The sequence below is a fragment of the Hyperolius riggenbachi genome, chromosome 10 (assembly GCF_040937935.1).
Source record: "Hyperolius riggenbachi isolate aHypRig1 chromosome 10, aHypRig1.pri, whole genome shotgun sequence".
NCBI classification, from domain to species: domain Eukaryota; kingdom Metazoa; phylum Chordata; class Amphibia; order Anura; family Hyperoliidae; genus Hyperolius; species Hyperolius riggenbachi.
In genome coordinates this window covers 26,044,466-26,057,020 of record NC_090655.1, presented here as the reverse complement: position 1 = coordinate 26,057,020, position 12,555 = coordinate 26,044,466, and the positions used below count along the sequence as shown (strand labels likewise).

Genomic DNA, 12,555 nt, shown 5'->3' with positions numbered 1-12,555 from the left:
AGCAGCGCTCTCTGGCGCCACCCCTAAGTGATGGACCAATAGTCACTTGCTCTGAGGTCAGCTGACCAGCCTGATCAGCTGAACTCCCCTTGGTCATCATAAAAGTTCTGCCTTTCAGCGCGCGCGTATTCCTGAATCTGTGTGAACTAACAGACCCAGCCACACCAGACGCTTGCTGCTGCGTGCAACCCGCCGCGCTGGACGCGGAACCAGCCGCCTTGCTATCAGTACACTCGGCGGCTTTTCCGCGTTCTCTCGCAGTACCAGACGCATGCTTCTGTGTGCAAACCGCTGCACTAGACGCGGAATCAGCCGCCTTGCTGTCAGCACACGCGGCGGCTTTTCCGCGTTCTCTCACAGTCAGTCTAGTTCTCTCAGTGTCAGTCTAGTTCTCTCAGTGTCAGTCTAGTTCTCTCAGTGTCAGTCTAGTTCTCTCAGTGTTAGTCTAGTTCTCTCAGTATCAGTCTAGCTCTCTCAGTGTCAGTCTAATTCTTTCAGTATCAGTCTAGCTCTCTCAGTGTCAGTCTAGTGCACACAAACAAAAGCTTTAGAACGTTATAATTTTTGACATTTTTTTTGTATTTACAAATTATTCATTATTGTAAATTATCGTTTTGAAGGGGGTTTTAGGGCTAGGCGTCAGGAAGGGTGGTTTTAGGGTTAGGCATCAGGAAGGGGGTTTTAGGGTTAGGCATCAGGAAGGGGGGTTTTAGGGTTAGGCATCAGGAAGGGGGTTTTAGGGTTAGGCATCAGTAGAGGGAGGTGTTAGGGTTAGGCATCAGTAGAAGGAAGTCTTAGGGTTAGGTATCGGTGGAGAAGGATCTTAGGGTTAGGCATAGGTACAGGGAGGTCTTAGGGTTAGGCATCAGGAAGGGGGTTTTAGGGTTAGGCATCAGGAAGGGGGGTTTTAGGGTTAGGCATCAGGAAGGGGGGTTTTAGAGTTAGGTGTCAGGAATGGGAGGTTAAGGTTAGGCATTAAGAAGGTTAGGTGTCAGGAAGGGGGGTTTTAGGGTTGGGCGTCAGGAAGGGGGTTTTAGGGTTAGGCGTCAGGAAGGGGGTTTTAGGTTTAGGCATCAGGAAGGGGGGGTTAGAGTTATGTTTCAGGAATGGCGGGTTAAGGTCAAGAAGGGGGGTTTTAGGGTTAGGTGTCAGGAATGGGGGATTTTAGTGTTAGGTGTCAGCAATGGGGGGGTTTAGGGTTAGGTGTCAAGAAGGGGGGGGTTTGGGGTTAGGCATCAGGAAGGGGGTTTGGCGGTTAGGCATCGGGAAGGGGGGGTTCTGTGTGAGAGTAGGGTTAGGTTAAGTTGTGGTAAAGTATCATTAATATATATACCAATATTGTATTACGGTAATTAACACTATTTACACTTTAAAAATGAAGAATATCGGAAGATATAAGCAATAATTTTATTAACGAAAACGTGCTCCCATTTTTCTCGTGCCCCTATTTTATGCATGCCATAAATTTTGCCTATGGAAGAAATAATGCAGAAGATCATATTGACAAAGATAATTTGCCTATATTTGTTATACGGCAGCCCTTAAGGTGATGTATTAATACCTGAGTACTCGCTTTACAGGGGCGTCATGTACCTCAGTGAAGTGCATTATGGGATTGAGCCACTGGAGAAAGCCCGGAATGGGGAACATCGGCTGTACCGGCTAGAAGAGCCTGAGGAGCCGTCCATGTGTGGGGTGGAGGATTTCAGCACAGAGAGCCCGCATACGTTACTGCCTGCATATTTCCGCCTCCGCAGGGTATGTTTATATTTATAACTATGAAGTGAAGTCGTGTGACATGCTTGCCTCCTGTGTCTACATTTACCATACTTTTATAGCACTGTAAAATGACGCAGGAGATTACTGAGAACATCACACGGGTTACAAAGCAGCTCAGCGAGGTTAATGAGCTACAGACAGTGGGATGGTCACCATAAAAATTTCAACAGCAACTGGTTTGAGTGTATTAAAGTGGTCTGAAAGTCAGCATTTCTAATTTGCTCTAAAAGATTCCTCACAGCTTGAAAGCTACAATCCCCCAAACATTTTTTTAGCAGAACATCATTGAAATGGTTAAACAAAGCACTTTGTCCTGCTATTCAGCTGCAAATCCACATCCAAACTGGAGATAACAGTATCTTTGATTGCATTCCAATGTTGATACATGTCTGTACACAAAGTGTAACAAGTTATAAGGAGCTCTCTGTAGTGATGCTCAAATCCGGATCCGGGAGACACCTGGATAGTTGCTATCCGGATATCTCCCAGTAAACCTGTGCGGGGTGGGCGGGGGGAGTCAAATTTACCTGTTTGACGTCTTCTTCGTCCATCCCTGGTGCCTCCCACGATGCGGTCCACGTGCATCACGTGACTACAAACACTTCCTCCTTCAACCCGGAAGGAGGAAGTGTTTGTAGTCACGTGACCGCCGCGTGGACCGCATCGTGGGAGGCGCCAGGGACGGACGAAGATGTCAGACAGGTAAAATTGACCCCCCGCCCACCCCGCACTGGTAACTGGGAGATATCCGGATAGCAACTATCCAGGTGTCTCCCGGATCCGGATTTGAGCATCACTGCCCAAATGTTCCGATGTTATCGGGCACCTAAATTTCCTGCTTCGCTGGTGGTGGCTGTTTCCTCCCCTCGGTTTCCTAAGCATCCCCTCTATGACTACCTTAAGTCTCTGACTTTGCAAATCTATCAGCTGATTAAACAAATCAACAAATCACATGCTTCTCCACGAGTTCTACTAGACATGACCATCACTATTGATTATCTAATGCCATTGTGTTGATCTGGTGCTCCTCCTGGGATTATTCTGTGTTCTTTCACTCCGTTTCTGTAAAAAAAAATCTGTAGGATTTACTCAGGGTCGGTTCTTTCTTGAAGCAAGATGAAACATTTTCATCAGGCAGCAGAGATTACAGGGGACGGCATGTTTGTACTGTGTTTACACTAACAGCATGCAGTCAGAGTAGGAGGAGAAGGGAGAGGAGAGTGAGGTGAAGAGGTTGGGGGGAAGCAGCTTGTTGTGCTGTGTAAGGAGTCTGACAGTGAGTGAGGAGGGGGGAGACAGGAGAGCATCATTGGGGGAAAGCAGCTTGTTGTGCTGTGTGAGGAGTCTGACAGTGAGTGAGGAGGGGGGAGACAGGAGAGCATCATTGGGGGGAAGCAGCTTGTTGTGCTGTGTGAGGAGTCTGACAGTGAGTGAGGAGGGGGGAGACAGGAGAGCATCATTGGGGGAAAGCAGCTTGTTGTGCTGTGTGAGGAGTCTGACAGTGAGTGAGGAGGGGGGAGACAGGAGAGCATCATTGGGGGAAAGCAGCTTGTTGTGCTGTGTGAGGAGTCTGACAGTGAGTGAGGAGCGGAGGAGGCAGGAGAGCAGCAGTGTTTCATTTGACTTGCACAGCAGAAGGGAGGAGGTGGCACTGTTGTCCTGACTGAGGAGGAATGGAGTGGATGAGGGTGAGCAGTTTGTTTGTCACAGACTCACAGCCGGCCAGTGTGCTAGTGTGTTGAGCTGCAGCATGTCATGTGAGAACATTAAATGAGGCAGAGTAAATTGTCGGGTGCTGTGCGATCATTTCAAATCATTGGAAAGGGGGTGGGGGGGGGGGGTGCATCCTCACCAGTTTGCCTCAGGCAGCAAAAAGTCTAGAACCGCCCCTGGAATTACTGGTGGCTGTTGCTATTAGGCATGGTCAATGATATGCTAATATTTCTGAGTTGATGCAATTTGTTTGCAAATGTATACTGCTTAGAAATGGACCAATGAAATGCAGCAGCTGGTCGCATAGATTTGCATAAAATGAACCTAGTACTTGCATCAGCTCAGAATTCTAAGCATCTCATTGACCATCCCTTGTTCTCAGATACACTCCATTTAGGGTGCATACACACATCCAATTTTGCTTGGCCAATTTCACCACCCTAATCTACGCTATTAGCAGGTACTTACATGGTCGTCGTTTTCATTGTGTCTCGTTGCTGTCAATAATGCTCAGAATTTGTGGTTTTGTGCAGAGGAAACGAGCCATCCTTGTGGATACCAATTACGTGGAGCTGGGCGTGGTGGTGGATAATCTCCGGGTAAGAAATCAACCTCTCTGACTTGTTTTTTTCCCACCATTAAGATGAACTGCTTGATTACTATTAAAGCACACCTAGAGTGAGTGTTATGGAGGCTGCCATATTTATTTCCTAGTAAACAATGCCAGTTGCCTGGCAGCCCTGCTGATCTATTTGGCTGCAGTAGTGTCTAAATACCGCGAGAAACAAGCATGCAGCCAATCCAGTCAGACTACAGTTAGAGCATCTGATCTGTATGCTTGTTTAGGGTCTATGGCTAAAAGTATTTAAGGCAGAGGATCTGCAACTGGTATTGCATGAAAGAAAGTAAATATGGCAGCCACCATATACCTGTGTTCTCCTTTGCTCTCCCATGTGTCTCCCCGTGCCTCCTTCTCCCAGTGCATAAATATAAGTAGCACTGTCTGGTGCGGCTCACCTAATCAATAGCTTCAGCATTAATCACATACCTTTCCTTGCCTTCACTGTTTCCCTAGTGCTGGCTTCTGATGATGATGCGATCAGAAGAAGCCGGCGCTAGGGAAACAGTGAAGGCGAGGAGAGCTTTGTGATCACCGCTGGAACCATTAATTAGGTAAACTGCGCTGCCACTACTTATATTGATGCACGAGGAACGGAGGTGACATGGGGTGGGGGGGAGCGGAGGAGTACACAAGGGGGCAATACAGGGAGTCCCTGACATCGCAGTGGGTCAGTGGTATGTATCGGCAGGTGATTGTAAGTCGGGGACTCCCTGTATTTGGCGTATAAGAAGCAGGGAGTTTTTGAACCCAATTTTTGTGGAGAAAAAGTGTGTCTTATGTGCCAGAAATATGGTAACTGCATATGAGCCCAGGTGTGAAAATATCACCTAGCAGAAAACTTAGGAGAAAAAGTTAATTGGATCGGGCCCTATGTCTTTAAACATGTGTTAAGTATAAAAACCATTGTTTAATAAAAATAAAAAAATCAAATCAGATTTTCAGGATCAGTTTTCTTCTCCAGCTTGGTACAACTTAAAGAGAGATTGCTATTTGTATCTCATAGTTCGCTTCAGGAGTCTGAGTAGAGGTACACCGCTGTAGACCCCCCCCCCCCAAAAAAAAAATCCCTGTGGGACAAACCGGTCAGCGCTTCCTGAAAGAGGCAGAGCTTTCTGCTGTAGCTCTGCCTCTACTGATGTCAATCGCCGCGGATCTCCGCCTTTTCCCGCCCCTCTCAGTCTTTCTTCACAGAGAGGGACAGGGAGAGGCGGAGATCTGCACGGCGATTGACGTCAGTAGAGGCCCAGCTACAGCTCAAAGCTCTGCCTCCCCGGGCAGCAAAATCCACGACCAATCGTGGATGTTTGCCCCGGGATTTGGGGGGTATAAACCCCTAATTTTGCAAAACAAACATCAGACATCCGAAAAAGTCAGAGGCGCTCAGTGTGGTTTTGATGCTGATAAGCTGTATGCTCCTTTTTGATTGGCCTGATGAAGCGGGAGTGAGCCCGTGAAACGCATTGCCTATTTTTACTGTGGAGTATAAATAAATTGTTGTGTGACTGTTGATGCCACAGTCCTTCCTTTGTTTGCTTTGTCTGCATGGATGGGATAGGCCCACCACTGCCCCATCGGTTTTAAGCTCGTTTAAGTGACTTTTATCAGACATCAGAAGAGGGAGAGCTGCAGCTAAAAGCTCTGCCTCTTTCAGGAAGTGCTGCCTGGATTGCCCCCCGGGGATTTGGGGGGTCTAAAGCCCTCGTTTTGCCGCGGGGATGCGGCGGTTTACCTCTACTGAGACTCCTGAAACGAACTACGAGGTAAAAATAGCAATTTTTGTTCGCTTCTGAGTCTCTTTAAGTAAATACTGCCAAAGGTGTTTTGCTTTGGTTTTGTGGTTACAGACATTGCTTTATTTTACTTCCCACTTTGTGCATTTCTGCATTCTTTATGTTTTATCTATATGAGTCTGGATACAAGCCGTGGCTGTATTTGCGTCAACACTGGTACACAGAGCCGGGACAAGGTCCTCCAGCACCCAGGGCTGAGACACCAAAGTGCCTCCCCCCATCCCTCCCACCCCAGCCGTCACACACTGATTGCTATTACACTAAGAGGTGCCCCAGGGCCCCCAACACCTTAATCTGTAGTTATCTGGCTTGCAGTCACTGCCATGCATCCCCTTTTCTAATTTTTCCTGCTTCAAACACAATAGGGAAATGATAGCTGAGTGAGTAGTGCGCCCCCTCCTACACTGCGCCCTGAGGCTGGAGCCTCTCTCGCCTCTGCCCCGGGCCGGCCCCCTCCCAGGGCCGGATTTGTACTTTCCAGTGCCCTAGGCCTGCTGTCATCTACCCCCCCCCCCCCCCCCCCCGCCACCACCACTACCAAAAAACATTCTGACCAACACTGACTATCGATCATTGGTTTGAATGGGCTCATTTCAGTTGTGCTGCTCTGCCTCCCATTCAGCCAAGAATCAGAGGATGCTCTGTCTGCTCAATAATTCCTGCAATTTGTGCTCCTGCCCGAAAGTGCAGAGCAGCCAATAGTGTTCTGGGAATGCATACTTGAGAAATGACGTTGATATATGTACTTGTCAAGAATGCATAACACTATACTGGCGTTGGTTGCTGTGCACATCTGGGCAGGAGCAGAAAACTTGCGCAAGTCGCAAGTGGCCAGAGCATGCGCTGCTTCTTTGTCCTCTGTGCGACTGGCTGCAGTCATAGCCACAAACAGGTAACAGGGAACGTGAGTGGCCAGAGCATGCGCTGCTTCTTTGTCCTCTGTGAGACTGGCTGCAGTCAGAGCCACAAACAGGTGACAGGGAGCGTGAGTGGCCAGAGCATGCGCTGCTTCTTTGTCCTCTGTGAGACTGGCTGCAGTCAGAGCCACAAACAGGTGACAGGGAGCGTGAGTGGCCAGAGCATGCGCTGCTTCTTTGTCCTCTGTGAGACTGGCTGCAGTCAGAGCCACAAACAGGTGACAGGGAGCGTGAGTGGCCAGAGCATGCGCTGCTTCTTTGTCCTCTGTGAGACTGGCTGCAGTCAGAGCCACAAACAGGTGACAGGGAGTGCGAGTGGCCAGAGCATGCACTGCTTCTTTGTCCTCTGTGAGACTGGCTGCAGTCAGAGCCACATACAGGTGACAGGGAGCGTGAGTGGCCAGAGCATGCGCTGCTTCTTTGTCCTCTGTGAGACTGGCTGCAGTCAGAGCCACAAACAGGTGACAGGGAGCGTGAGTGGCCAGAGCATGCGCTGCTTCTTTGTCCTCTGTGAGACTGGCTGCAGTCAGAGCCACAAACAGGTGACAGGGAGCGTGAGTGGCCAGAGCATGTGCTGCTTCTTTGTCCTCTGTGAGCCTGGCTGCAGTCAGAGCCACATACAGGTGACAGGGAGCGTGAGTGGCCAGAGCATGCGCTGCTTCTTTGTCCTCTGTGAGACTGGCTGCAGTCAGAGCCACAAACAGGTGACAGGGAGCGTGAGTGGCCAGAGCATGCGCTGCTTCTTTGTCCTCTGTGAGACTGGCTGCAGTCAGAGCCACAAACAGGTGACAGGGAGCGTGAGTGGCCAGGGCATGCGCTGCTTCTTTGTCCTCTGTGAGACTGGCTGCAGTCAGAGCCACAAACAGGTGACAGGGAGCGTGAGTGGCCAGAGCATGCGCTGCTTCTTTGTCCTCTGTGAGACTGGCTGCAGTCAGAGCCACAAACAGGTGACAGGACAGCTCAATGGAGAGAAACAGAGAACAGGTAAGTAGCAAACATCCTGTCAATACCCACTTTGGATGTTTGGTTGTAATTAGAGCGGACCTGAACTCAGAACTTCCTCTCTGCTTCAAAAGATACACAATAACATAATAACCTTTAAAAAAACATTTCTTTGTTACAGCTGATACAAATCCTGCAATCAATCGGCAGTGTCTACTTCCTGCTTTCATGGAAGCAGACATATTGTTAACATCCTGTGCTTTCAAATTAGCTTAGATGTTGTGGCAGTCAGGGGACACAGGAGAGATCAAATTACAACGTCAGATTAGACACAGATGAGGGGGAATTACACAGGCTCTCTAAAAAAATACAAGGTAGATTTTTCTATGTTTTCCTTCTGTCCTGTGCAAGAGTTCAGCTCCACTTTAAAGCATCTGAATTGATATTTATTTATATTTGAAAAATCTATGTATCTCTTTTGAATGCTGAAAGTACATATGGTGGTGTGCTCTAACATATTGACAGTATACAGGAACAAAGTCTTAAGAAGGCTTATTCACAGAAAGATTACTTTTTTTCATTTAAGCCAATAAATGTTATCATCCTCATTCAAAACTCTCTGCTAGGGGGCTTAGATGCTTTCCTTGCGTTGAAAGACATCCATGGCTACAATTACTAGGTAATGCCTAATGATTAGATCCAGGGATTTTATCTGATTGCCATCTGGAGTCGGGAAGGAATTTTTCCCTTTAGGGGCTAATTGGACCATGCCTTGTAAGGGTTTTTTCGCCTTCCTCTGTATCAACAGGGATATGTGAGGGAGCAGGCTGGTGTTGTACTTTATACTGGTTGAACTCGATGGACGTATGTCTTTTTTTCAACCAAAATAACTATGTAACTATGTAACTATGCTTTCGCTGATGGCTAAAATGGTACAATGCTTTACTGCTACAGGAAAGGAGAAGGATGCCAAACTATACAGACTAGCATAGAGGTAGTAACAGCTCAGGTGACAGTCACAGTTTAGCAATGAAAGTAAAGCAAACAGCATTTTTATTCCTCTCATAGATGGTAGGAACAGAAAATGAGTCAGGAAAGAGTTAACTGAGACCACTGCTGGCTAGGAAGAAAAAAAACCCTAAAGCCATAAATTTAAGTAGACTAGAGATAAGAAAGTGTAATTAAAAGCTGCTGGGGTCAGTGTCAGTCACAGCTGTAAAGGAGAAAGTGAAGAAATTAGCAGGATTCACTGATGTCTTTGAATGCCTGCATTAAAACTCAGCAGAACTTAGTTCTATCTGCTTTGTAATGTAAATCCCTGGTATTTCTCACATCAACTTGTATGATCATGATAAGAGGAATTGATCATCAGATGAGGTGACAGCAGATGTTGATTGAGAGAGAGACTTGCTGGAATTGGGGAACTCTGGAATTCAGCTATTAGTGCAGAGCAGGGCGCTGGCTGGCTGCGCTGCGGGACCAGAAGAGGTGATTAATTTTGACATATGACTTCTTCTCTCTCCAAGTCATGCCGCCCTTCTTATCTTATCTGATTTTATCGCCCTAGGCCGTGGCCTTTGTGGCCTTTCCAGAAATCCGGCCCTGCCCCCTCCTACACTGCGCCCTGAGGCTGGAGCCTCTCTCGCCTCTGCCCCGGGCCGGCCCCCTCCTACACTGCGCCCTGAGCCTCTCTCGCCTCTGCCCCCTCCTACACTGCGCCCTGAGCCTGGAGCCTCTCTCGCCTCTGCCTCGGCCTGCTGGTACATAAATCCTGGCCACCTCTGGCATCTTCTGTTGGATCCACAACTAATCTAAACCTGGACCTCTCTCTTACAGTATTTGAAGGACAAGTCCAACAGCACGACGGTTGAAACAAACGTCATACAACTGGTCAACATTGTCGATGGGGTAAGTTATTGAGATGATTGGCCAGTGGAAGTACATAAAAGCCCAATTCAGGCAATACGTTGTAGTTAAAGAGGAACTTTAACCTCTTGACGACCAGCTAACGCCGATTGGCGTAAACTGGTCGTCTGCGGGTTACCATGGAAACGGCCGCTCGATCGAGCGGCCTTTCCATGTCAGTTCATGGAGGGTGTCTCCGTGAACAGCCGGAGAGCCGCCGATCGCAGCTCTCCGGCAAAATGTAAACAGGCGGGAAAGAAATCCCCGCTGTTTACATCATACGGCGCTGATTGGCCGGGGATCGCCGGCATATGATAGGCTGAAGCCTATCCTTCAATGCGCAGGACGGAACTCCGTCCTGCGCATTACGGAGAGAGGGAGGGAGGGAGGTAAGGAGCGCGAGGGCAGAAATGGCTGCGGAGAGGGGCTTTGAGAAGCCCCCCCCCCGCAAAACGCAGATGGCCGGCGGCGATCAGACCCCCCCCAGCAGGACATCCCCCTAGTGGGGAAAAAAGGGGGGTAGTCTGATCACCCTGCTGGACTCCTGATCGGTGCTGCGGGCTGTAGAGCCCACGCAGCACCGATCAGTGTAAAATCCACTGGTCGGCAAGTGGTTAAAAGCTAGGTGTATTTATAGTTCTGGCTATTGGAAAAAAGAACGTGGTCGCAAAAATAGCCAAGGGCTATGGCCCACTAGAATTTTTATCCGCCCCTAGAAATTGCCCATGATTCCAAAAACACTAGAATAATGAAAGTCAATGGCTGCAAACCCATAGCAGCGATTGAAATTAGGGAAACAGGAATCGCGGGTCCTGAAGCATTTCTGGAACGAATATACGAATGCTGCAACATCGTTTTGCAGCAATTTCACTACCCGAACCAAAAAATAAAAATTTGAAAATCGCATTCGCGAATCGCTATGCAAAAGCAAGCACTGCAAAAATTACTTCTACAAAGCGCCAGAAATCACTTCGGAAATCACTGTACAAACCGCTAGCAAAATGCTGAGCGATAGGGATTTGCAAAGGCAAGTAGGCGTACGGCCTTACAGGGCTTATAGTGGAAACCTGCCCACCCACAGGTCTTTTTAGTATAGCGGTCTTTGAAGGCATATTTCATTTTTCCAATTAAAATTCAGTATCCAGTGCAATCACACTTGGGGCTTGATTCACTAAACTGTGATAACTAATATCATGGCCGCGCTAGAGCTTTCGCGTGCAATTTTGCGCAAATTCTCGATTGCCCGCAAAAACACTAACGTGCCCGTGATATTAGTTGTTTAGTTAGTCCCATGTGATATATGTGTCATTGGTGAGTTAGTAATGTTTATGTTCCAGTTCTAAAGCCTGGTAAACACTTTAAATCAGGGGTGCCCACACTTTTTCGGCTCGCGAGCTACTTTAAAATTTGCCGAGGCCAGGAGATCTACCGATGTTTCAAATGCACCCCCCCGGAAATGTAGTTAGGTATAGGTCCCTTCAGTTTAGGTTAGCCGGGTATAGGTCGCTTCAGTATAGGTTAGCCGGGTATAGGTCCCTTCAGTATAGGTTAGCCGGGTATAGGTCCCTTCAGTATAGGTCAGCCGGGTATAGGTCCCTTCAGTATAGGTTAGCCGGGTATAGGTCCCTTCAGTATAGGTTAGCCGGGTATAGGTCGCTTCAGTATAGGTTAGCCGGGTATAGGTCCCTTCAGTATAGGTTAGCCGGGTATAGGTCCCTTCAGTATAGGTCAGCCGGGTATAGGTCCCTTCAGTATAGGTTAGCCGGGTATAGGTCCCTTCAGTATAGGTTAGCCGGGTATAGGTCTCTTCAGTATAGGTTAGCCGGGTATAGGTCCCTTCAGTATAGATCACCCGGGTATAGGTCCCTTCAGTATAGATCACCCGGGTATAGGTCCCTTCAGTATAGATCACCCGGGTATAGGTCCCTTCAGTATAGATCAGCCGGGTATAGGTCCCTTCAGTATAGGTTAGCTGGGTATCGGTCCCTTCAGTATAGGTTAGCCGGGTATAGATCCCTTCAGTATAGGTTAGCCGGGTATAGATCCCTTCAGTATAGGTTAGCCGGGTATAGATCCCTTCAGTATAGGTTAGCCGGGTATAGGTCCCTTCAGTAAAGGTTAGCCGGGTATAGATCCCTTCAGTATAGGTTAGCTGGGTATAGGTCCCTTCAGCATAGGTTAGCTGGGTATAGGTCCCTTCAGTATAGGTTAGCTGGGTATAGGTCCCTTCAGTATAGGTTAGCTGGGTATAGGTCCCTTCAGTATAGGTTACCTGGGTATAGGTCCCTTCAGTATAGGTTGGCCGGGTATAGGTCCCTTCAGTATAGGTTGGCCGGGTATAGGTCCCTTCAGTATAGGTTGGCCGGGTATAGGTCCCTTCAGTATAGGTTACCTGGGTATAGGGCCGGTGTCGGTGGCGTCCAGGTCTTCACTCCCTCAGCCGCGGCTGAGGGAGGCACCGGTGGGCAGCGTGAGTGGAGTCGGAACTCAGAAGTTTTCCTTCTCTCCTCCCCTGATTGGCTGCGTGCCTCTCCTCCCCTGATTGGCTGCGCGCCTCTCCTCCCCTGATTGGCCAGGCTCTCTCCTCCAGATAGGCTTCGCGATCAGCGGCCAGCAGCAGAAACTGCGTTCTACAGCTGCTGGCTGCTAAATTCAATGGGACGCGGCCAAAAGGCAGCGATCTACCGATCAGGCAGTTGCAATCTACCGGTAGATCACGATCGACCTATTGGGCACCCCTGCTTTAAATTATGATTGACCAATTTGACCACCTCCATATAGTATGTGAATCAACAAATATTAAATGCTATGATAAGATCGTTTAGGTAAATCCCCATACTACACAGAGGTGGTGAAATTGATCAGTGATTGGCCAATCATAATTGAA

General features: G+C 48.4%; 1 protein-coding gene across 1 annotated transcript in view; it reads left to right on the top strand.

The window, feature by feature from the left end:
- The window catches only part of LOC137535684 (disintegrin and metalloproteinase domain-containing protein 9-like), a 210,962-nt gene that overhangs the window by 82,774 nt on the left and 115,633 nt on the right, over positions 1–12,555 (top strand). The window contains exons 6-8 of the mRNA XM_068257548.1: positions 1,581–1,758; positions 4,026–4,091; positions 9,600–9,671. Of these exons, the coding sequence (XP_068113649.1) occupies positions 1,581–1,758; positions 4,026–4,091; positions 9,600–9,671 (316 nt within the window). The remainder of the gene's footprint in view (positions 1–1,580; positions 1,759–4,025; positions 4,092–9,599; positions 9,672–12,555) is intronic.